Genomic DNA, 25,637 nt, shown 5'->3' with positions numbered 1-25,637 from the left:
AGGGGAAGAATTTCCTGACCCAGGGTGGGGACGCTGGGGGTGGTGGTGACCAGGCTTCCTGAAAGGCCGAGGAGGAGGGCCTAGGTGCAGCCCAGCCTGCAGGGAGAGGAGGGGACAGAGGACCTTTCTGGCCTCCGAGGGTCAAAGGTCCCCTGATAAATGGCAGCGAAGGAGGGCAGGAGGGAGCCCCTGGGAGGGGACTGACTTCGAAACCAAAGCCACAGGCTGCAGCTCCGAGGGCTCAAAGGTTACAGGGCCCTTTAATCCGCAACGCCCCTCTGGGCTGCCCCGGAAGCCCTGGCTCCAGGTTGGAGCACAGCCCCTCCCCCAACAGGAGGGTTCCGCTCCCCAGCCCCGCCCCCCCACCGACCACAGAGCAAGGATCATCCCATCCACGAAAAGACTCTGCGAACAAGCTGGCCTGCTCTCAGCCGCCCGCGCCCCTGCTGGCTCTTTCCCACACGACTGAGCTGGGCGCAGAGCAGGGCCCAGAGCCCCCGGGTGCACCCGGTGGTCTCAGCTCCACGGCACCGGGCTGGGCTGCCAGGCTGCTGGTCAGCGTGACAGTCCTTCCTGGTGGAGCTGCTGTTCCCTCCTCTGTTCTCAGCGTAGCGGGTGGCGGCTGTTCCCTATCCACCAGGAAGAGGAACCATCCTGCTGACTGCTGCAAGAAATGGTAGAAACACTTAAAAATGCAAAAAAAACCACCCAAAACAAAACCCTAATACCAGGGGCTGCTGGGCCCAGCTGGAGCCCTCCATTCATCACGCCAGAGGGACAGTTGCAGCTCTCTGCGCTGTGGCCTGAGGGCGGGCGCAGGCGGGTGCTGCCCAGGCCCATATGAGCTCTGGCCTAATTACAGGGGACGGTGACCCTAGAGAGCAGAGTTCAGGCCCCGGTCAGAGCAGCAGCCAGGAGTCCAGCTGCTCCCCAGGCCTCCCGAGGAATGGAGCGGGTCACAGCGCATGACCCCAAAGTAGCCAAGCTCCGCTGGGCGAGAGGACGGAGCCTCCGTGACCGCAAAGCCCTGCAGGCACGAAGGCCGACTCGGGGGTCCAGGAGGGCTTGGTCTCTACCCTCAGGACACAGGGGTAGAGGGGGCTTGCAGAGAAGGAAGAGTCCAGAAACCTGACAGGAGGAAGAGGGCTTGTTGTGTGACACAGGCCACGGCCGGACCTTGAGGACATTCTGGAAGGGGCTCCCAGGGGCTGCCCAGCTGTTCCAAAGAGCCCTGGTGGGGCCTGAGGGAGGCCACCTCCAGGGCTCCTCTCGAGGCCTTACCGGGCTCTCACCAGGAACGGCCAGATCCTGGCCGACTCCACACAGCCACCTGGAACTCGGGGAGAACCCTGGAAACCGAAAGCAAGCCAGGCAAGGCCTCTAGGCCCGGCTGCACCACCAGGCAGAGGATCGGAGACGGGGCACCCTCACGCTCGGGGGATACAGACGGGGAGGCCGAGGCCCGCGGAGACCATCGGTCAAAGTCACGCCGTTAAGCCCGTCCAAGCCTGGTCTCCCGACTCACACCCAGACACTCTGCTGCCCCCAAGGAGGGCTGATGCAGAGGGCAAATGGGGCCCCCCAAGACTGTTCCGTGTCCTAACCCCCAGAAGCCGTGCACGTGACCTTATTTGGAAATAGGGTCTTTAAAGATATAATTAAGAGCCTTGAGATTAGATTACCCTGGATTTAGGATGGATCCAAAATCTGAGAGTGAGTGTCCTCATAAGAGCAGAGACAGGGCTTCCCTGGTGGCGCAGTGGTTAAGAATCCGCCTGCCAATGCAAGGGACACGGGTTTGAGCCCTGGTCCGGGAAGATCTCACATGACGCGGAGCAACTAAGCCCGTGCGCCACAACTACTGAGCCCACGTGCCACAACTACCGAAGCCTGCATGCCTAGAGCCCGTGCTCCGCAACAAGAGAAGCCACTACAATGGGAAGCCCGCACACAAGAGTAGCCCGCGCTCGCCGCAACTAGAGAAAGCCCACGCGCAGCAACGAAGACCCAATGCAGCCAAAAATAAGTCAATAAATAAATTTATTTTTTAAAAAAAGGCAGAGAGAGAGACACGGAGGCACAGGGAGCAGAGACTGGGGGGGATGTGTCTACTAGTCAAGGGCACCACGGTTCGCCAGCCCCTCCAGGAGCTGGGGGGAGAGGCTGGGCAGGAGGAACCAGCCCCACTCACACCTTGAACTTGGACTTTCTGGACTCAGAACTGTGCTTTAAGCCCCCAGCCTGTGGTCTTTGCTGCGGCCACAGGACACTCCCATGCTCCTTCGGACTCCCAGCCCCTCACTCACCTCTGCCCCCCGCCTCTGAACTGGCCACACAGCTGTTCTGTTTTTCTGTTGCACCTTCCAGGGGCCACCCAGCCGCGGCTTCCAGGCAGCGACCCACTTATTCTTTTCTCTTTACGTTTGTTCTTTGAGCCTCTGAGTGTCCACCTGCCCCCCACAGGTTTAGGCAAAAACCTCCCGAAAGTCAGAACAGACCTGTCTTCTGGGCAGGGTGGGCACTGTGCCCCGACCATTCTCGGAGGGTGACCAGCCTTAAGTATGACCCTGTAAGGTGGCCTCTGGTCCACCCACACTTTCTTCCCAAGAGAGGAAGGGCCTCCGGGGCAGGCAGTGTGGGAGCCTTCCGCCACCGGCCTGCGCAGCTGCGGGTGGACAGGTGAACTACCCACACCCCGCAGAGCCACAGCCCCAAACTGACCACCTCTCAGTTCTGCTTCTGGCCTGAGGGAGAGGGAAAAGATGAGAGCTGTATACAGTAAACTCCAAACCCGCTGTGCCACAGAGTGCTCCGAGAGGCCCACCCCCGCCCCTACCACCCAGTACCACCAACTCAGCCCCATAACCTCTGACCTGGCTGCCAGCCACGCGGGGCCCAAGCTGCCAATCACCACCTCCCCAATTCCCACCCTGCAAAGCCCCCGGACAGCCAGGCCCTTCCGGCCACCAGCTGCAGGGGCCACGGGGCAGAGAGGGCTAAGCCGCCCCTCATACACACACCAGGAAACTGCCCGGGTCCCCTACGTCACCAGGGACACAACCAACCCCCCAGCCTGAAAGCTCCTGGGTGGGGGAGGTCCGGAGCAGCAGAGAGAAAGCGCCTTCAGGAAACAGGGCTGCAGGTGGGAGTAATTCTTTTCTTAACAAAAAATGGAGAATTTCAGCCAAGTTGTCCTCAGCAGAACTGCTAGGTGTAGGAGGGTCTGGGGGCAGGGGGGCAGTGCGCGGGGGGCTCTGCAGACAGCCCAGAGCTGAGGGCTGCCAGACGATGCAGAGTTGTCACGAGTACCGTCTACGCCCCACCCGAGCCAGGCAGCTGACCCCTCCGGCCTCAGCATCCTGGTCTCTTCCAGCTGGGACACCGAATGACCCCATGAGGGCCATTTTGGGGTCTGCCACCAGCTCCAAGTTTCTCTCATCGCTCCTGCGACACAGGCCCAGCAATTCCAAACACTCAGCAGAGCTGGAGGGGCCCGGCCAGCCCACCTCCCATCTGGGTCGAGGTCGAGGACCAAGGCTCTGGCCACATTCCTCTGCAGCCGAACATGCAGCTGCCGGCGGTGCCTGCAGAGGTGGTCCCACAGCCTGCACGCTTGGGCAAAAGCTTCACTCCACCCAGCACCCCAACCCAGAGCTGGAAAGAGCCAGTGGGACCCAGGGGTCCTGGCTCGGCCACCATCGGCCAGGGGACTAGTCACTTTGAGTCTCTCATACTGGGCTGGGAGATCGGGTTGGGTGAGTTGTTTTTCTTTTTGACAATGAACTTTAAAAACTAATATCTATTGCTCTTTTCCTGACTCTAAAAGCAATACAGAAAATGTATGTGCAATGCAGGAAATCTGCAAAACACGGAGAAACGAAGGGAAAAACGTATATAAACCCATGACCCAGATAACCACCATCAATAGTTTGGCAAACGTCCTTCCAATCTTTTCACTGAGGATATATATAAATATTTTGAAAGCAGGCTCGTGGAGACACGGCTCCAGGCTTTTCTCCTGCAGCATCCCGCAGCCCACATCTCTATACATTCTTGCACTCGTTATCCAAATTCCTTTGTGGTTCTAAAGTTCTGGTTCCAGATCATTCTCAGCTCCAACTGATGATGAGAATCATTCCTGGAGCTTGTTAAAAAATAGACCGGGGCTTCCCTGGTGGCGCAGTGGTTGAGAGTCCGCCTGCCGATGCAGGGGACGCGTGTTCGTGCCCCGGTCCGGGAAGATCCCACGTGCCGCGGAGCGGCTGGGCCCGGGAGCCATGGCCGCTGAGCCTATGCGTCCGGAGCCTGTGCTCTGCAACGGAAGAGGCCACAACAGTGAGAAGCCTGCGTACCACAAAAAATAATAATAATAAAAAATAAAAAAGACTGTCCCCGCCTCCTGGAGGTTCTGTCAGGAAGGATGGGTGGGCCTGGCACCCCAGGGTATGTCTGGGGGGCAGGTGGGTGAGGACCTCTGCCCTCCCGTGGGCTCACAAGCCTTCTCTCCATCCCCCTCCTGAGAATCCTACAAGAAGGAAACCCTAAGCACCCCAGGCCAGCAGCTCTGCCCGCCCCACCTTCCCCCAAGGCACCCAAGGTCCAGCCTCGGTTGCCACATTCAGCCCCTGGGTCGGTCAGAGACCAAAGGATGTATACTGGGCTCTGCTGGGGCAAAGGCCCGTGTGACGAGGGGGCATGTCAGTCACAAGGCCCCCAAACCTGCCCAAGGCCCGCAGTACGTGCACCTTAGAGAAGGTCAAAGCCACCCAGGGCCTCCAGGCTAACTCACCTGCCCCAGGAAACAGGCAGGAGAGAGGCCCAGCGCTAGCGTCCAGTGCCCCAGCCAGCCTCCAGCCAGCCTCCCCCTCCTCCCTAGAATGGCCATCACATTCCTCCCAATAGGCTCTCACCCGCCTGAGGGCAGGAGCCAGGCTCGTCCAGGTCGGCCCCTGCTACACACTGAACGTGCTCTCCGCTGATTCACAAGTTGAATGCTACCCCTCAAGGTGATGATATTAGGAGGTGGGGGCCTTGGGGGTGATTAGGTCACGAGGGTGGAGCCCTCGTCATGGGATTAGCACTCTTATAAAAGAGACCCCTGAGAGTTCTCTCTCCCCTTCCGACCTGTGCAGACACGGTGAGAAGATGCCATCTATGAAATGAATCTGCCGGAGTCTTGATCTCGGATGTCCAGCCTCCAGAACTGAGAGAAGTACACGTGTGCTGTGTCAGCCGCCCAGTCCGTGGTCTTTTTGCTACAGACGAAGACAGTTCCACTTTCCACTAGGGCCTTGGGCCCTGCCTGGAATGTCCAATGAGTCTCTAAAAAGTGTTTGTTGCCTTGAATCTTTAATAGTCAATGTTTACTGCGTGCTCACCACATACCCGACACCACCCTAAGGGCTTTTGTTACATTAGCTCATTCACTTCCCATCATCTCCAGGAGACGGAGAGATTTCACTCTCATCCCCATTTTAGAGATGGGAAACCGAGGCACAGAGAGCCTAACGACCAGCCCAACATCACAGCGTGGGCAAGGGTGAAGCCGAACTGAGCCAGCATGCTGAACCATCCCACCGCACTGCCTCCAAACCCCACCCCGCCCCCTAAAAGCCAGGCTCTAAAATCGTACAGCGCCTGCTACACACCAGCACTGCACCTGTACCGTGCTGAGCCCCAGACACACACCTGCAAGATGGGCCCTGGGCTTCCCACGTCACAAACGTGGTCATGGAGCTGGAAAGCAATGAGGCAGGGATGGGAGCAGAGGGAACCCCTGCCAGACCCCAGGCTCTGGACAAACAGCTGTCGCCACCCACCACTGCCAGGTAGACTGAGATTTCCATCCCGGCCAGGCAGGGTCAGCCCTGTGAGGTGGCAGAGGCAAGGGCCGGGGGCAGGTGCACCGGGGTCTGCCTTCCAGCGTGGCCTCGGGCCAGCCATGACCTGCATGACCTGTCCACCTTGCTGAGCTCCAGGAGGACCAAGAGCCCTTGATACAAAGTGCCCAGCCCGGGGCCTGGCATGTAGTAGGTGCTCAATAAGGAGACGGTTACGAAGAGCAAGAACCAGCACAGTCAAAGGAAGTACCTGTGAGAGAAGGGGGAACAGCTGGAAGGGCTGGGACTTGGGTCAGAGATAAAAAATTCAGGAGGGAGGCCAGAGCCCACCAGCTGGCTCCAGGGCAGCTGTTCGCAGGAGCCTGGCTCCATCTTCTAAATATTAGGAGAGATGTAAATATTTGAGTGCCACTCTCCTCCGCTGCCCCCCACCCCGCCAAGCCCAGCCTCACTGGAGCTGCAGCCAGGGCAGGGGCAAGATTTCTGCGCTCACCAGTGTCCCCACCCCTCCCCCAGCTGCCCTCAAACTCCTCCTCCAGGGCCAGGAGCCGGGGTGGGGACAGCTACCAGGGAGGGAGGGGACACAACCCCACCTCTCCCCTCTCCTCTGCACTGCACCTGCAAAGGTATGAACGGGGCCTTCCCATTCTCACCCCCAAGGGGCCCCAGGGTTTCTTTTGTAGTTTAGCAGAAAAGCAAAGCAGCCCTTTCTTAGGTCTTCTGATGGAGGCCTGGGGAGTAAAGTTCGCCACTCCAGACCCACTCCACCCTCGCTACAGGAATACATCACGGGCCCCTCTCCCACCCGGATACGCACCACCCAAGTCCCTCCCAGCTCTCTGACCAGGAGGAAAGATGGAGTCTGGAGCCTCTTCATGCCCCAACCTATGCTTGAAAGCATAGGCCCCTCCCACCACCTTCCACCTCGGTGCCAAGGGCACCTGTGCCAGGTGTGGGCATAACAGTGTCTTCCAAACAAACTACAAGTTGACAGAAGTTGCAATGGGAGCCAGCCAGCACCATCTGCCTGGAGACCTTACCTAGTAAACTCCTACCCAGCACTCTGCTTGGGTGTCCCTTCCTCCAGGAAGCCTTCCTGAACCTACCCCTCTCCTGGGCTCATGCCTGGACCCCCAGAACGTAGAACAGAGCTAGCACTTAGCTGGCGCCCACAAACAGCTGTTAAATAAACCGACGAATGAGCTGCCTCCCCCACCCTGGCCACCCTCCTCCTGGCCCACCAGAGACAGAGGGATTCCAGCACTTACTTCACTTTGAACTGAAAGGAAAAACCCAAACCCAGCTACTCCACGGAGCACTCCTCCCCTGATCTGTGATGGGGGACAGGAGGCAGGGGACAGCAGAGAAGGCCACCCCTCCGGGCCTGGGATGGAGCCAGGAAAACTGGTATGCTTTCACTGTAGATAATATCAGTCTCCGGGGGCTCAGGGCAGAGGCCTGGCCTACCCCTCACAGGGAAACTGCCCACCCACGTGGAAAGGAGGGCCAGAGAGACAGCCCTGCCCAAGGTCGGCTTTCTGCGCCCAGGGAGGGGCCAGCAGGGTCCAGGCTGAGATCCTGCCTGGGAGAGTCTGCAGAGCCAGAGACTGCTGGTCACTGATGGGCAGAACCAGAAACATCTCCATCTCACAGGAGACGGGGGAGGGGGCACGGTGAGGCAGCCCGATCTAGGCCCACTCTGCCCCACTCTGCCTAGGACACCATGCCCCCTTCCTGCCCAAAAGTTCCATCAGTTAATGTCCCGCAGAGAGGGGGCTGTCTGTGCTCCAGTGGCTTCCTTCCCCATTCCCAGGGGGACCCTCAGCCACAGCACCTCCCACAAGGAGGTGCCCGGGATCCCCAGGCCGCCCCAGCGGCCAGCAGAGCCATAAGCCGGCGCTCCTCGTAAGGCAGGGGAAGGCTGCGGGTTGGAGGGGTAGAAAGCCAGACAGAACTATCAAAAATGACCGGTCACTGGCTGCAAAAAGCTCAGAGTTCCAATCTCTCCTTGTTTGAGAGAGGGAAAAACCAGACGCAGGAACTCCCAATTCGGTCTTCTAAAGGCTCAGGAGGCAAGGCAAACCCGACTCCCTACCCCGGCCCATCCCCCGCAAGACCCTCCTGAGGCCCTGGAGGTACACTTGCCCCCCATCTGTACCCAGGGAACACCCATCGAACCCCCAACCAGATGGTCCCTTGGAGGCTGTAGCCAGAGGACAAGTAGAATGGACAGGAGGTGGGGGGGGGGGGTTACCTCTCCTGCCTCCCCTCCCCCATGCCACCTGGCCCTCCCAGTGTTTGAAGGCAAAGGCTCCCGCTCTTGGGGACAGGGACACAGGAAGCTCTAAGCCGTGTGTGGGGAGGGCACACTAATGTGTTCAAGGCCAGGCCCCTTGCAAAATCTCTGGATTTTGCAACTTGGGGCGGACATGGGCTTCCCCAGCTGGCCCAGAGACCCTGGCGGGCAGAGAAGGCTGGAGACTACGGGCGCTCAGCATCCCGGGAGGGGCTGTCAGAGACTCAGGAACATGAGACAGAGCGTCAACAGAGAAGAACACCAAACACAAAGATGACAGAGGCAGGTTGGAGCCTTATTCCCAGGGGCTGCCCCGCCTCCCCTGCAGCCCCTGCTCTGTCCTATGGTGGGGGGGTGGGGGGGCTCGCTGTGTATATTCCAAGGCCACCATCCTCTTGACCCTTCGCCTAAATTTCTGGGCATTGGCAGCACTTTAAAAAACGACAACAAACTTGAAGCTTCTAGACCATCTCCTGGTCCAGGCTGAACGGAGCCCTCCGGGCTCTGTCCAGACCAAATTAAACAGCCGGAGCCCAGAAATGCCCCAGGCGCCGGGGGTGTCTAGGGGCCAAGCGCTGGGTCTGTTTGGCCAGAGAGATGACAAGTCCTCAGCCCTCTGGAACCATGTGCCAGAGAGTTCCAGCCTGTTTGGTCTCATAACAACTCACCCTCCAAATTTGGAAAAAACCGAGAGAACTTTGGAAAGATAGCCACTGTGGGACCATTTTTCCTCAGTGGCTTTGTCAAGAAAAAGCAAAGGGACTGGTCTCCTGGCTGGGTTTCTGACATCCCCTGAGGCCTTCATCTCTGGTAAACCTGCAGCCCGGCACCCCTTACCCCCTACCCCAGCCCACCCTTCTTACACACACCACCAGGTCTACAGCACCATGCACCCACTGTTCATGCCCATCGGGAGTGCCTGGCCTGGCAGGAAGGTGGGACTCCTGGGTTTGGGGGCCATCATGGGTCCCTTGAGCCTGGCCCCCGGATCCTTGCTGCTGGCCCCGTGGTCCTGTCTGTACCCCAAGGAGACTCTTCTGATAGCAGCCAGCCCACCCCCAGCACAACGAGTGAGGGACATTCAGCTGGGAAATGGGGGGCGGGGGGTGTGCAGTAATAGTGATGGCTGAGCTGAACCGTGGTAGGGGGCTTGATCTCGGAATGTGACAACACCCCTGAACTCTGAACATTCAAGGAAAAAGAGAAGGGGAGGCCCCATGCTGCTCAGCCAGTGCCAGGATGAGGGCCGCAGCACCCCTGAGGGGCATGCCAAGGCCACAGTCACCGAGCTGCGAAGTCCCCGGCCCCTGCAGGGCAAGCATGCCACCTGCACGTTAGTACTTCCTTGGCAACGTCCCAGCACGAATGAGCTGCCAGGCCACTGCTTCCACGAGCAGGACAGCCTCGCCCAGACACGTGGCCTGAGCAAGTACCCACCATGTGCTGGGCACAGTGCTGGCCGTGGCTGCCACTGAGCCTGGGGGCTCACACTCTGGTGGGCTCGTTCCTCCAGGCACAGAAGCCCTAGCCCGTGCCCAGGCACCCTGCCCCCGGCCCTCAGCCTCAGCGGGTGCAGGGGTGCAGACCTAACCAGCCCCCAGGGCGAGCTCGAGTCACAAAGCTCTGGCCTCTGAGCGCTGGCTCTCCCCACCGGCCCCAGATGGGATCATCCTCCTAGCTCCTGGTCTGCAACACAACCAGCTCCCAGTTACAACTCCCTTTCAGGAAGGCTGGCAGCCAGCAGAGCCATGGGCAGGCAGCCACACCCCACTGTCTTCAAAGTCAGATCGTCCAGCGTACGCCTGTGTCGCTGTCTGTAGAATGGGCCATTGGTCCACCCATCTGGGACGCTCTGGGGTGGGGGGATGCAGAGGAGACTGGAATGACCTCCCCAGTGAAGGAACCCTGCAGCCCACCTGACCCAAGCCTCCAAGCTCTGACAGTGAAAGAGCGTGATGGGATGTCCACTGGGCCGGGGCCAGGGCTCCCACGCTGGCCGGCAGCCCAAGTATCTGCTGGACTCAGGGGGACCCCCCGGCAGGCTCCGAATCTGCTGTGCTGACCATGCTACACGGTCTCACTCACCGCCCCGTCACCACTCAGGGAGACCCTTGCCGGTGGCCTCTGAACCCCTCCCTTCCGTCACCCAGATTCCTGCATTTAGGCGTCCACGCCCACCCGTTTCTTGCAAATACCTGACCCCCCACCTCAAGCTCTGCTCCCGCGAGCAGGCACCAGGCTCAGGCTGTCGGCTGTCTCCCCAAGACGACCCGTGGGCAGTGGTGTTTATGACCCCATTCAACAGAAGGGGAAATTGAGGCTCAGGGGCCAAGACACCCTCCACCACCCAGCTGTCCAATGGCAGAGCGAGCCTGCCCTCCTAAGCATTACACCGCGCGGGGCTCCCAGCTGCCCTACCCATCACTTCCCCCAAAGGCCCTCTCCCTTTGGAGGCAAACTCTGCCCACTTGTCGCTTTCAAACCTTCCTACGTGGACTCCCCTGGCGGTCCAGCAGTTGAGACTCCGCGCTTCCACTGCCGAGGGCCCAGGTTCGAACCCTGGTTGGGAACTAAGATTCCACAAGCCACGTGGCACAACCAAAAAAACCAAAACAACAAAATACCTTCCTAGAGATCCATGTCCTCCAGGAAGCCTTCCCAGACTGACGCCCCACAGCACGGGGTGTCCTCCCTGCTGGACCCACCTCCCTGGCCCACGTCTGACCCTCAGCCCAGCCGATGACGGGGACGCTTCTGCCACCTGGCACGTGTGTGTCCGCCCTCTGCCTCACAATCAGGACGGTGGGTGAGCCTAGTCCCAGGCCCGGGACACGAGAGCAGCAGGCCAGCGAAGCCGGTGGTGGTCAGAGCCATCAGAGAGCCGTCCCCCCGTAGCTGAAAAGCGGGACTCGTCCCCCAAAGTCCAGCAGAATGCCGGCAAGGCCGGCTCCTCCGGTCCACCAAGGAACCTCACGCCGCCATAGATCCTGTCTCCTGCCACCAGATGAGAACTGCGGGAGGCTGAATTCACAAGAGATCTCGAGTCTTGCTGAAAAGCAGGACTCATCCCTCAAGAGGCCAACTGGCATTAATTAGGGGCAGATCTGCACCTGTCACAAAGCTAGGCCTTGTCCTCCTGGGAGGAAACGGGCCCCCGAATCCAGCCATCGAGGGAGCCCTTGTCCAGGAGGTGTCTGGGCTCCCAGACAAGCAGGTGCATCTGCATGGTCTCGTCTCCCCAGGAGACCCCTCTCCCTGCTCTCTGCCCATTCTCATGCTCTGGGGCCTAGGGCCTGCTTGGGCTCCAGGACCTGGCTGGCAGGATCCTCGAGAAGACATTAGAGGGTTCAGAAAGGCAGACATGTCCTCTAGGCGGGAGAACAAGGCTCTGGGTCCGGAGCTCCTGGGTCCTGGGCCAGACTGTGTTTCAACCAACATCAAGGACTTTTAGGATTCTTTCTCCGTGTGCAAATCTGGTTACAGCAAACACTGCTAGGGAAAGTAGGCCAACAGCTAGCACTTGGAAGGGCTTTTGTTACACAAAGACCAGGGTTGTAATAGCGTTTGCGATAGCAGAGTTGGCCTGAGTTCACTAGAGAACACGCCGTTCCACTGCTCTGTGCCTGGCAGCCAGATAGGGGACTACGTCACCACTCGGGCCACCCCATCACCCAGGGAGTGACGGGCGCGGAAGCCACCTGAGGCCCATCTTCAAACAGGGGGAAGCGGAAAAGGAGACTCTCTAAAAAAAAATCGCATCAGCAAAACACAAAATACTTTTCTTGCCCCTAATATGAGGGTCTCCACGGAGCCCTGAGATCCTCCTTAGGGCGAGAGCAAAGACCAGTGTGGGAGGTTTGCATCCATGGAGGACACTGCCACCCTCTCAGTCCCCCGGGAGACCTGAATCCACAGACGTGTCCAAAATAGAAGACAGGATGAATCCCCGCGCCACCTCGGTGATGGGATGAAGCTTAAAGATCTCGCCCTCAATTCTCCAGGGTGGGGAAGGAGATGGGCAGGAATAATGGGACGAAAAGAGAAGAGCGTTCCTCAAGGAAGGGGGTGGATGTGCCCGGGATGTGGGGCATCAGCAGAATTTAACGGTGGGCGCCCGCTCCATCCCCCCCACATGCATATCCACCCGGGGCAGCTATCTGTCTGCCCTGCAGGGCACGCTGCTCCAGCCTGGATACTGCCGTCGCCCCAAACCTCCAGGAAACACCCCATCAGAGCCCGTCGACCCCCGCTGCAGGATTCCAGTCTGCTCAGACGTACTGTCATCCCCAGCAACGCCGTGGCTCAGAACTCGCCCGGCTTTGGTGGTGGCCCCTGGGGCCTCCATCCTTCGGCCATCGACACGTGCTTCGAGACGGGGCCAAGTCCGCCAGCCTCAGGAACTATCGGGACTTTGACCCTACCTCGCGGAAACTGAGACGCGGAGTGGGCAGCCCGGGCCGAGGCCCCCCACTGGCCCCAGAGAAACAGACCAGCACTTCGGCTCCGAACTCGATCACTCCGGCTGCCTCCCCAGGACGGTCTGGGCTCCCGGGGGATGGGCACACCTGGGCCTCCGTGGCCTCACCGTCCGACTGTGGCAAGCTGGCCCCTCTTTATGTCCCAGTCCTAATGGACCAGCTCATTCCGGCCTCCCCCGCTTCTGTCGCTGCCTGAACGCGCTCCTCCTTCTGCTGCAGTCAGACTGTGTCTCCTCCACACGACCTTCCTCTGCCCTGGCTCTGCCAGCCTGTATCACCCACTGCTGCTCTGGGTCAGACACTCGCCTCCTTTCCTGATCGCTCCTTCCCACGTCTCTCTGTTTGAGGCTATCAGCCCCAAAACCCAACTCCACTCCAAGTTCCTGGGGCTCTTAGGGAGGCCGCCTTTCTGGTCCCTAAGCTGGCCGTGCGGAGCCCGCGCGCGCGCACACACACACACACACACACATGCGCGCGCGCGCATGCCCAGGTGCACTGGGGGGCTCTAACTCTCCTGTCTTCAGAGCACAACGGCTCTCCAGGGCACACAACGGAGAGGCTGACACACACAGGGAACCGGGGTGGGGGTGGGGGTCCGAGGCCGCGCTCCCTAAGAGTGAGAAACCTCCCCCTGAAGGCACAGGGCTGCCAACTGCTGCACCAGGACAGTCTCAATGAGGCCATTGTCTCCAGCTAAATGACAGCCTGGAGAAGCCGCCTGGGAAGCAGCCGCAGAGGCCACCAGCGGCTCCAGATGGGGCACTTCGGGGTGAGGATGGAGTCGCACGCGGGGCCGGGAGGGAGGGGCACTAACTACCTACGTGGCACGAACTGTGACAGACCACACAACCCCCAAACCTCCTCCTGCCAATCCTGCTGCAGGGCTGCCATCTCATCCCCAGAAAGCTCCGCTTCCAGGTCAGGGACCGCAGGCCAGCCTAACTCCCACAGGCCACAGGAGAAAAGCACACACAGCGCGGAACCTGAAGGCGGCAGCAGTCTCCAGATGGGCCAGTTCTCCCGCTCGGACACTCAGGAGATGAAAGGCCCCTGAGGAGCTGCGGGAGGGCTGCTGGGGGCAAGCAGAAGGCGAAACAGAAGGAAGGAGACTCGGGGAACATGCTGGGTATGAGCAGGCGCCCCAAGAGGTCCTGATGTTCGGGTACAAGCCATCACAGCTCTGCAGACCCACACTCCCCTTGTTCAGTGCCCAGTGTCAGAGTCGGAAAAGTGCTCCAACCACAGAGCCAGCCCCCAGCAGACCCATCCCTCGCACAGGGCAAGCCGGCCACTTGACCCCACCCCCTCCTGTCTCTCCACCCCCTGCTAAGCCAGTCCAGGCCCAGCCCAGAATCACCGCCTCTGGGGCTCTGCTGGGGGCGCAGCCAAGCTCTGGTCCCGGAGAAGTGCCCCGCGCAGATGGGGCTGACCTCCGGTGGGCCACGTGCATGGCTGGGCTCTGGACCCCCAGAAGATCCCAGTCTTGATTCTGCCCTTGGGGGAGGGGCACCTCCCCGCAAGGCCTGGCACCTGGACGTCTGTTAACTCCTTTCGACCCAGCCTTCCCAAGGCCAGGTCCACCAGAGGGCTCTGCCCAAGGCTGCCTGGGAGCCCCTCCGAGGGGCGGGGGCTCCAGATCCCAGCAGAGGCAGACCCGCCCCTCAGAAATCCGGCCCCTAAGTGCTGGAGACTATTGTGTGCGCTTCCCTTCCGACCGCTTTATTTACTCCCCAAGACGCAGGACGCAGGGCCACAGGCAGTCACGAGGACGCACGAAAGCCACACACACGAGCCCAGGACCGGGATGCCCTCCCGCACCCGGCGGGAGAAGCCCCCCAAGTCTCTCAACACTTTGTAAACCCAGGAGGGGAGAGGGGACCAAAACGCGCTCCCAACCAGCAAGCAGGCCCCTCCTCCCCCCACAGCCGGACTCCGGGAGGACGAGGAGAATGTCCCCAGGCCCGGATGGGGGCCGATGGGACGCCCTCCTCTACACTCGCCGCGGCCTGGGCCGTGTCCACTCGGGTCCCTGCCCAGCCCGGATTCGGCTCAGCCCCGGCTCCGAAACTGGTGTGGGGGAGGAGGCTGTCCTGCGGGCGGGACGCGGGGGCGGGTAGCGAACTCCCCCAACCCGCCGCAGGGCCAGGGCCCCGAGGCCGACGGGGAGCGCGGGAGGGATAGGACTGAGCGACAGCTGAGAGGGAAACCGCGCGCCAGGGCCGTTTGAGGAAGCCCCGCGAACCCTCGAGGAGACTGTCGTCGCTCGGCAAACACAAACAACAATAAAAGGAAGGAAACCCAGCGGCAGCGCGCAGGGCGAGCGCAGGGGCCAGCGAGGGCGCGCGGTCCCCGTGTCCCCCTAACGGGGTGCTCCACGGAGGCGACGCGGGCGCGGGGCGGGGGGCGCGGCGGGAGGGCACCCCATCGGGGTCCTCCCTCCCCGTCCGCGCCCCCGTCTCGCCTGAGGTCCGCCCCGAGGGGCCCCCGAGCACGCCCGCGGCGCGGTGGCCGGCCGGCACCCACCTTCGAAGTCCGAAATGATCCCGTCCAGCTGCGCGTTGACCGCGGGGTCGGACATGGTGGCTCGCGGGCGGCGCGACGCGCGGAGGGCGGCGGCAATGAAGCGCCCCGGCCGGCACGGGCCCTGCGCGCTGGCTGGGGGGCCGCGCCCGCGCTCCCGCCGTGTAGAGCTGGCCGCCGGAGCCCCTCGGCCCCCGGGCTCGGCTGAATGAATGGGGGAGGCGGGCGGGCGCCGGCGCTCCCTGCTCCCCGCGCCGCCGCCCCGCCCCGCCCCCGCCTCCCGGGCGGATCAGGTTCCCGCACCCGCGGCCCGGCCTCCACTTCTCGCACTGGCTGCTCCGCCCGCCTATCAAGGTTGGGCCTGGGGGGCTGGGACCCGAGCGGCCGCCGCGGGGACAGGCCGAGTCCCGGGCGCCCGACCCGAGAGCCCCCCTTCTACCCGCCTGGCCCGCGCCCAGGGGACGGCGACGGACGCGGCCCCGGCGCCCTCCCCCCTCGACGCCCCGCTGAGGCCAGATGTGGGCGGATGTGGAGGTCGGGCGGCGGCGCGGGGGCGGCGCCGAGGGGGGAAGAGATTCCTCCCCTTCCCTGGGGCGCAGGGTTCCTTCTGCGGGAGGTTTTATTTACGCAGCCAAACAAAGTTCGCCGCCGCCTTCCCGCGCGCAGCGCCTCCAAGGGTTAAGCGCTCGGACTGGCGGCCGGCAGGAGCCCAGCCTGTTGGCCAAGAGCCGAGGGGCGAGCGCCAGTCACGTGACCCGGGGCGGGGAGGGGGGCGCCAAATCCTACCCTCTTGGGGCACCTCTCCAGCTGCTCCCTACCCCCAGCCCACCGCCCCCGAGGTCGCTGCTGCACCCTCGGGGGCGGTGTCAGAAAAGGCGCTGGCCCACCGGGGACGCGGGGCAGGGACGGAACACCCTTGTCAGAACCGCCAGGGACACGTGCCACTCCAACGCTGCACAACAAGGGGCTTCCTGAAGGCAGAGCGTAGACCCCGTGTTCTCCCTGGTAAGGCGCAGATATTTCAAAGTATCTGAAGGGAGGCGTTGGGGGAGGGGACGGGGAGGAAGGGGCCTGCCGGTGAGGCTCGGCCCCATCTGGCCCACACCTCAGGCCTGGCCTTGCCCTCCCGGCCAGTTAATTTCTACCCTTCTCCGTACATTCGACAAACATTGATTAAGCCCTATTACCTACAAGGCAGTCAGGTCCCAAGGGCTGGGGACAAAAGGATGGGCTGGAACTTGAAGAGCAGCCAGGAAGGGCCCTCCAGGTCTGGCACCAACAATGGGGGGAGGGGGTCTCTTCCAATCCCCCCAGCCAGTTACGCACTCCTGCCTATCCTCCCATTTTCTTAGACCCAGGGCCTCTGCCCCAAGTCGGGGGCCTGTGTGAGAACAGCAGGGAAAGACGCTCTCTGAGCTGGTGGGCAATTCGGCAATACGGTGCCCTCCGGGTGGCATGCGAGTGCCCGAGAGCTCGTCCTGGGTCTCAGACTGGTCACTGCCACTCCCCTCCCAGCCCCCACGCCCCCAGTTCTGAAAGATCCCAAATGCGCAGGGGATGCTGAGGCCTGACCGCCATCCCGGTTAATCAGGGCCTCTTGCGGAGAGTGCAATGCGCTGGGCATGAGGAGATTTCTTAAGTTGATGAAATCGAGTCCTTCCTTTTTAAGAAAAGCAGTCTCTCCCTCCCCCATGCTTTGGATATTTTGAACTATTTTCAACCAAGTGAGTTTGTGGACAAGGAACTGCAAAACCACAGACATTTCAGATGTGCACACACCCTCTGCCTGGGAGCTGGGGTTTCAGAAATGGAGTCGCCACTGTCATTAATAGCACCTCTGGTGGCTTCCACACCAGCCCGGGGCATTTCTTGTCTGAAAACCAGCACCTGGGCCCACCCGATAGTCCAATCTTCTGGCCACCTGCCCACCCAGTATTTGGGGGTTTGGTGGTCCACTGCCTCTAAGAAACAGCCTAATGCCATAACCCCCTGGGAAGATGCTGGGTCTCAGAGACAGGACAGCATCCAGCCTGGGCCACAGCATTTCTCTCCAGTGTTTTTATAAAAAGCACCTGGTGCGCGTAGACACACCCATGCGATTGTTCTTCCAGGGCGCTGGCCTGGAGTTCTACCAGATTCGAATAGGTTGGCTTATTGTGCATTATTCACTTCCATTCACAGTGGAGCTAAACATACTGAAGCTTATCTCCTCAGGGAGCCCAGCCAGGGTGCATGCCTCACCAAAATGCTCCCCTGTGGGAACCCAAAGGACAATGGCAGGAGGGAGCGGACCTCCGAGGCCAGAACGTTGGCCGGACTGTGCTCCAGACCCCGTCCAGTCCATCCCCCTGCCTGCCTCTGGCCCCCCTTCACTTAACCACTGAGGCTGCCGTTGCCAGGCCTAGACACCTCCAGGTAAGGAGATTCCCCCCTGTTCCCTGAGGAAACCGACCCCGGCACTTGGCCACACTCCCAGCCAGGAAGTTCACCCTTGTATCTAACCAACTGCTCTAATTGTACATCATTTATTTCTTCTTTTTTTCTGTCCTCAGAGGAGATGGGAAACAGCTGGGCACCACCCTTCGAGTAATAATTACCTCCTCCAAACTCGAAGACAATCCAGTTGCTCCTTGGCCTTCTCTTCCTCAGCTTAAATCATCTGTCCCCGGCCCTTTAATCATCCCCCATCCTTTGATCACTCTGATGACTGTGTCCAAAGTGGGGCTCCAGGACTTTAATAAGGCCTGATCCCTGTAGGATGGGGAGGGTGCCCTGACCCCCTGTCCCAGGGCATGAGCAGTCAGGGCCGGGGTCTGGACAGACAATCCTGGTAGGGGCGCTGGGCAGATAAGATCAGCAGCAGCAGAAAAGGGAAGAAAATGAGCTTAAATTTGGCGAGAGCAAAAGAACTGCAATGCGTCCAAATTCTGTGATGGTGCGCTCTCCCAAGGCCACGGGGGAAGGCAAGACCGTTTGTAGGCCTGGCCCAAGGGGAAGGTGTGATCAGGGGAACATCAGAGGGGCCACCTACCTCACAGGTCCACCATAAGACATGTAGTGGGGTGCATGGTGGGCCCCCCAAAAGCTATGTCCATTCCGAACCTCAGAATGAGACCTGACTTGGTGTAAGGATCTTTGCAGACGAATGAAGCTAAGGGTCTTGAGACAAGATCACCCTGGATTAGAGTGAGCCCTGAATCCAATGACCAGTGTCCTTATAGAGACCAAAAAGGAGAAGACACAGAGGCGCAGAGAAAAGGGCCTCGTGAAATCAGAGGCAGGGATGGGAGTGACGCAGCCGCAAATCAAGTAACACTTGGGACCCCAGAAGCTGGAAGCAGCAGGACGCTTCCCCAGAGCCTCCGGAGACAGCTTGCCCTGCTGACACCTTGAGTTCAGGCTCCTGGTCTCCAACTGAGGGAGAATAATTTTTTGTCCTGTTAAGCCCCTCCCAGTTTGTGGTTCTTTGTTACGGCAGCCCCAGGACACTCCTACAGACCTTAAACTCCCATCTGAATCATCCCTTCAGGCCAAAGCTGCCTCTCCCAAAGATGTCTCAAAGCCCCAAATCCTGCAGTCGGCAGTGAACGCTGGCCAGCAGGTGGCAGTCCCGAGGGGGCTCGGGGGCACTCAGCAAGTTTTCATCAGAAAAGCTGGAGGCCAGGGCTGGGTGAGAAAGGTATAAATATGAAGCCTTTCTGGAGATGGAAGGAGCAGGCCTGAAGGGAAACCCCACAGGTCCAGCCCAGGTGGAGTGACCCTTGCAAAGCATGGGGAGAACGGGAGGAGGAAGTAGATGGGCGGAAACAGCCATTTGGCTCACCCATCAGTACCCCTGACCCCACGCTCCAGGGGGGTGGCATGGGGAGCAGAGGGAGGATGGTGGCTCTTTGCCCAGCAAAACCAGGCCTTTGGACCGGACACCCCATGCAGTGGACCATCTGGCTCCTCTGAGGCAGGGGCCATATGGTCTCAGCTCTACGTGCACCTAGCGCCCCTCAGGGCCTCCCTGAGCCCCAGAGCCTCGGGTCCATCAGCTGCTGAGCCTTCCACAGCCCTCAAGCCCCTTCAGCCCACCATCTCGGTAAACGGCACCAGCATCTACCTAGCCGCTCAAGCCAAATATCAAGGCGTCACCCTCGAGTTCTCCCTTTCCCTCCCCGCCACGTCCAAGCCATCAGGAAGTGTCTGCCTCAAATATCCGTGGATCAGTCTACGTCCCTCCTCAAGTTCCCCCTCTCCAGCCCACCCCCTCTGCCAGAGGTATGCTGCCTAAGGTTTAACAACCGGCAAAACAACTCTTCCTGATGTGTAGCATTGGCCTATTTCTGTGGTGTTAAGTATTCCCATCTTGGCCAGTTTGGGGCTACCAATGAGACACCGTTGAAACTGGGGCTGGATATCGTTTATATGTGGAATCTAAAAAATGGTACAAATGAACTTATTTACAAAACAGAAATAGAATTACAGATGTAGAAAACAAACTTATGGTTACTGGGGGAAGGGTGGGGAGGGATAAATTGGGAGATTGGGATTGACATATACATACTACTATATATAAAATAGGTAACTATTAAGGACCCACTGTATAGCACAGGGAACTCTACTCAATACTCTGTAATGACCTGTACGGGAAAAGAATCTAAAAAAGAGTGGATATGTGTATATGTATAACCAAACCACTTTGCTGTACACCTGAGACGAACACAATGTAAATCAACTATACTCCAATAAAAATTAATTAAAAAGAAACTGGGGCTGGGAAGAGATTGCAGTAGCTGCCGTTATACAGTGTTTCTACCATAGAGATACAGCAGAGATGAAGAACTCGAGAACAAAGATGACCCGTTCATCTGTCGATGGACACTTAGGTTGCTCCCATGTTCTGGCTATTGTAAATAGTGCTGCAGTGAACACTGGGGTACATGTGTCCTTTTGAATTATGGTTTTCTCAGGGTATATGCCCAGTGGTGGGATTGCTGGGTCATATGGTAGTTCTATTTCTAGTTTTTTAAGGAACCTCCATACTGTTCTCCATGGTGGCTGTATCAGCATTCCCACCGATGGTGCAAAAGGGTTCCCTTGTCTTCACACCCTCTCCAGCATTTATTGTTTGTAGATTTTTTGATGATGGCCATTCTGACCAGTGTGAGGCGATACCTCATTGTAGTTTTGATTTGCATTTCTCTAATAGTAATGTTGAACATCTTTTCAAGTGCCTCTTGGCCCTCTGTATGTCTTCTTTGGTGAAATGTCTATTTAGGTCTTCTGCCCGTTTTTTAATTGGGTTGTTTGTTTTTTTGATATTGAGTTCCATGAGCTGTTTGTGTTCTGGAAATTAATCCTTTGTCCGTTGCTTCATTTGCAAATATTTTCTCCTATTATGAGGGTTGTCTTCGTCTTGTTTATGGTTTCCTTTGCTGTGCAAAAGCTTTTAAGTTTAATTAGGTCCCATTTGTTTATTTTTGGTTTTATTTTCATTACTCTAGGAGGTGGGTGAAAAAAGATCTTGCTGTGGTTTATGACAAAGAGTGTTTTTCCTATGTTTTCCTGTAAGGGTTTTACAGTGTCCGGTCTTAAATTTAGGTCTTTAATCCATCTGGAGTTAAGATGTGATACGTATATACAATGGAATATTACTCAGCCATAAAAAGGAACAAAATTGGGCCATTTGTAGAGATGTGGATGGACCTAGAGTCTGTCATACAGAGTGAAGTAAGCCAGCAAGAGAAAAATAAATATATATTAATGCATATATGTGGAATCTAGAAAAATGGTACAGATGAACCTCTTTGTAGGGCAGAAATAGAGACACAGATGTAGAGAACAGACACGTGGACACAGAGGGGGAAGGGGAGGGTGGGACGAATTGGGAGATTAGGTTTGACATAAATACACTACCATGTATAAAACAGATAGCTAGTGGGAACCTGCTATACAGCACTGGGAGCTCAGCTCGGTGCTCTGTGACGACCTAGATGGGTGGGCTGTGTGTGTGGGGGGAAGGAGGTCCAAGAGGGAGGGGATATAGGTATACATATAGCTGATTCACTTCATTGTACAGCAGAACCTAACAGAACATTGTAAAGCAATTTTACTCCAATAAATAAATAAATAATAAATTAACTCAAAAAGAAAAAAAGAACAAAGATGATGGTTAAATGCAGTAAGATACTTCGGAAGGGGTGAGCTCTGTGTATTATCTTTGTTCTTAATATAATTACTTGTAAGTAATTTAATTCATACCATATACATCTACGATTTAATTTTATAACTTTTTCTAATAGAGCGATGCATTTTTATTGTGGTAAAATATATATAATATAAAATGTGGGGCTTCCCTGGTGGCGCAGTGGTTGAGAGTCCGCCTGCCGATGCAGGGGATGCGAGTTCGTGCCCCGGTCCAGGAGGATCCCACATGCCGCGGAGCGGCTGGGCCCGTGAGCCATGGCTGCTGAGCCTGCGCATCCGGAGCCTGTGCTCCGCAGCGGGAGAGGCCACAACAGTGAGAGGCCAGCGTACCGCAAAAAAAAAAAAAAAAAAAAACTACCATTTCAAACACCTTTAAGTGTACAGTTCAGTGGCCCTAAGTGCATTCACGCTGTTGTGCAACCATCACCCCCGTCCATTTCCAAAACTGTCTTCATCATCCCAAACGGAAACTCTACTCTCATTAAACAGTAACTCCCCATTTCCCCCTCCTCGCCCCAGGCCCTGGCAACCACCATGCTACTTGCTGTCTCTACAAATTTGACTACACAAGGTACCTCATGTAAGGTGGAATCGTAATATTTGTCCTTGTGTCTGGCGTATTCCATTTAGTGTAATGTCTTCAACTTTTGTTATCCTAGGTACACATGTTTTGGCATGTGTCAGAAACTCCTTCTTTTTATAGGCTGAATAGTAGTCCATGGTACGCATATACCATATTTTGTTTATCCATTCATCCATCGATGGACACTTGGGATGCTTCCACCTTCTGGCTATTGCGGATAATGCTGCTACGAGCATGGGTGTACAAACATGTCTCTGAGTCTCTGCACTTAATTCTTTTGGGGGTATACTCAGAGATGGAATTGCTGGATTGTACGATAATTCCACAGAATTTAATTTTAAATAATTTATTTTCGAGCATATGTTTTTCATAAAACATACATTGTATGAAATGGAAATCACGTATTTTCTATTGTATACACTTAATATATAATTAAAATTTTAATAATGACTGTGCTTAACAACTGGCTCGTGCCCTGCCGTGGTCCCCTCTCCCCTGCATTCCTGCAAATCCTCCCAACTGACCTGCTTGTTCTGCTCTCACTTCCCTTCGCCCTAGAAATCACGGCGAGGCTTTAAAAGTGGGATCAGACTACGTCACCTCCCACAGCTTAAGGGTCGAGTGCAGATTCCTTACCGAGGTCGCCGAGGTCCCAGGTGCCTGGCCTCTACCCGCCGCTGCAGCCTCACCTATTCACTCGGCGCCCCCGGCCTCCTCCTGCATAGCTGTCCTCTCTGCCTGGACGGCCTCCCCCAGGTCTTGCCCTTGATGGCTCCCTGCCTGTCTTTTCCGTTTAAATATCAGAGCGACCACCCCAAGGCCCCCCAGGAGACCCCTTGAGCCAGTTGCTTCCTTGCCTCCAGGCCTGCAATGGAGACTCCCTGAGACTCCCCTGAGGCCCTGTTAGAGCCTGTGGAATGACAGAGTTCATTCAGTTCCCTTTGCGGGATGGCAGGGTCACGGGGACTCCTGACAGGGAACTGGCCCAAAGGGGCAGAGGGCCCTTTGGGACTCCCCTGGACTCCCTGCGCTCCTGCCAGCCTCACACAGACCAGCCCAGCCCCAGCCCCAGCATTCAGGGTGACAGGCAGGGGCGTTGCCTGTACTGGACCAGGCCTCCAGGACCCGTGTCCCTTTATCACCCTGTGAAATCAGCAGCGACCATGCTTCAGACCACTGAGTCTCTCAGGCAGCCTGATTTTGAATCTTCCCTTGAAGCCCGTCTGGGTACGGCTGACATTTAACCGGTGCGTAGGCTACAAAACACCCTTACGCCATCTGCCTGGCTGCTTAAATGCAGCCAGAAGGTTCCACTTCAAAGGGGAATGCCGTGCTCTTAGCACGTGATCAATCTGTTCCCCAAACTTCCCAGTTCTCGCTCCAGCCTGCTCTGCTCGGAACATTTACAGCAAACTCTGACCACAGCGGCCTGGCCCTTATCTCGGAGGCAGGGGACTTTTTAAACAAAATCTTTCTCTTCTAAATCATGCTTTTGAGCCACCAAAGGAAGCTCCTGGCCTTCGGGCCCCAAGCCAACAGGCTTCCCCACCCCCAGCGAGCCGGAGCCCTGGACTCCAGTTGACAGACGCTCAGGCCTGAATCAGCTGCAGTTTCCCTGCGTCCTAGGACAGCATGACCAGGGGGGCAGCACTGCCCACCCCTCCCATCTTTCAGATTCGCTGCAAACTTTACTGCGATGATATTAAACCCTACGGGACCCTGGGAGCCAGGGCAGGGGGAAGCGGCCCCTAACACAGAAGGCAGAAGGACAGGGCAGAAATTAGGACCCTGCAAGATGACCACTCACCAGCTGAACTCCGGCTGTGGCTTTGGAGACTCAGTTGTTTATTCCTGCGGCCAATGGGCTTTTGATTGGCAAATTTGGCTGCTGTCTGGGACTCTGGTTTGGTGAGTGATCACCCAGATACGATGGGGGAGGAGGAAGTCTCTTCTTTTGATGACTCATGTTTTATTCCTGATTATTCCCTCTTTACACAGTCCCACAACCCTCCGTTCCCACTCCAAGCCCCCTAGACAGGGCTTTGGAATGGACTGAAGTCCCCAACTTCCTAGCAACCAGTAGAGGCTGGAGGTACAGAGATGGGGTGGCGGACGCTCAGCCTCCCACACACCCCAGCTGATGGGAAATTCCCTCGGGCCCTCCCGATGGCTCTGCAAAGTCACACGAGGGGCCCCAGGGGAGTGGCCGGCCTGGTACCGACCCAGCCTCAAAGCAGCGAGTGACTGTGCCAGGCTGTGGACTCGTCACCCCCAAGGCTGCCAGGAGACTTGGCCAGGGCACCTTCCCGGGGGACAGGACATTCCCAGGTCCCCAGGGGCCATCACTGTCCTGGTCTCTTCGCCACTTTTCTCAAGCAGGCACCCTGCTCCGAGGGCTCGAAAGCTGAAGGCCGCTTGCCACTGCTGCAGTGTGGGGACGAGGCTGAGTCACCAGCCTGCCCTAGTTCCACATCAGCGGGAACAACGGGATCCGAGCGGGATCTAAGCAGAGAAGAGGGGACAACAGTGCCTCTGTGGCCACGCTTAAAGCACCGCAGTGACCAAGGCTACGTTGTCCCCAGGGAGCTGCCAGCCGGCCTGGCCCCTTGGACTGCGGCCACATGCTCTGACAATGCCCCAGCCCATTGCCAGGAGCGGTGGCCGGTCAGCATGGAAAGGGCAGGGAAACAGGTTCCCTCCCCGCCTCTTCTGCACACTTCAGAAGTGTCTTCAAGGCTTATCTTGCAACCACAGACCCTGCTGGAATCCCCTCCAATGCCTGCCCCCTAAATGCTCATCGACCTACCCTTGCAAACCTCCAGTGACGGGGAGCTCAGTACCTATCAATGCTGCTCACTCTATCTTTAGCCAGTTTGGGGTATTTAAAAGAGATGGGGTTGGGGGAGGGAAGGAATGAATTAAAGTCTGCCTGACCACAGCTTTTGCCCATGGAAGAGATATCTACTTTACTTTTCTCCAGAATACAAAAGTGAAAAGGAGATGTAGGGGCATGGACTATAGTTTTACTGCGAGATCTTTCTGGGGGCCTGGAATTAGGGGTGTCCACCCTCTTCATGGCCAAAATGTGTGTGCAGTTTCCCTGGGGGCCGGATTTTTTTCCAGCCCATTCCCAGTCCACCGTGAATTCGAGAGGATGTTTTGTGCCCCTGGACATGCCCGTTGGCCCGCCGTGACCCCCACGGGAGAGGGTACCTGAGATGCAGGCTCCGGGTCCTGGCCGGCAGCCTTGGGAACAGACAGCTCTGCGTGGGAGGGAGGGAGGAAGAGCGGGGCGTGCTGGCGGGGCCCCTCCCGACAATCTGGTATTGCTCTTCTGGATAATAAACTCTCCTACCCCAAGTGCTGCTAGAGCCAGCCAGCAGCCAACCAACCTCAATGGACCGTTTGTCCCTCATGTGAAGTGACCTCCGGGACGTAATGGGTTTCCTATTAACTCACCCGCCTCCGCTCTTCCCCTCTCCCCCTCCAGCATGAGTCACTCGCCTAGATGACTCGGCCCGGCAGGGCCCTTGCCAGGGGTTTGTCAGTTCTGGCCGGGCCGTGTGAGGGGAGACACAGAGGACAAAGGCTGTCAAGCCGGAGGCCAGTGGCCCGGGGTTCACACAGCTTCCCGGGGACTGTCTATACCTCGGGCCCCCGAAGCCAGGGGTAGGTCCCTCTGTGCCTCCCTGGTGCCTGGGGACCCTGGCAGCCATGCCCCTTCCCCT

General features: G+C 58.0%; 1 protein-coding gene and 1 long non-coding RNA gene across 5 annotated transcripts in view; one reads left to right on the top strand and one right to left on the bottom strand.

Moving 5' to 3' along the window:
- The window catches only part of SEPTIN9 (septin 9), a 165,401-nt gene that overhangs the window by 89,497 nt on the left and 50,267 nt on the right, over positions 1-25,637 (bottom strand). Inside the window, exon 1 of one of the 3 annotated variants that reach the window (XM_027080815.1) lies at positions 15,138-15,572. The exons of the other annotated variants lie outside the window; for them this stretch is intronic. Within the exon in view, the coding sequence (XP_026936616.1) occupies positions 15,138-15,192 (55 nt within the window). The 5' untranslated portion in view covers positions 15,193-15,572. Of the gene's footprint in view, positions 1-15,137; positions 15,573-25,637 lie in introns of those variants that run through there. 3 annotated transcript variants of the gene reach the window in all.
- Positions 15,630-18,873, top strand: LOC113606491 (uncharacterized). 2 transcript variants are annotated; one of them, XR_003427576.1, is made up of 3 exons: positions 15,630-16,139; positions 17,349-17,549; positions 17,687-18,873. It is a non-coding gene; the product is annotated as an uncharacterized LOC113606491 (long non-coding RNA). The 2 variants fall into 2 exon arrangements; XR_003427577.1 differs by having other exon boundaries at positions 17,336-17,549.

Source organism: Aethalodelphis obliquidens, unplaced genomic scaffold (assembly GCF_003676395.1).
Source record: "Aethalodelphis obliquidens isolate GAN/ISIS:26980383/991018 unplaced genomic scaffold, ASM367639v1 scaffold44, whole genome shotgun sequence".
Lineage (NCBI taxonomy): Eukaryota > Metazoa > Chordata > Mammalia > Artiodactyla > Delphinidae > Aethalodelphis > Aethalodelphis obliquidens.
The sequence above is the reverse complement of the archived record's forward strand: the minus strand, read 5'-3'. Positions and strand labels throughout refer to the sequence as shown.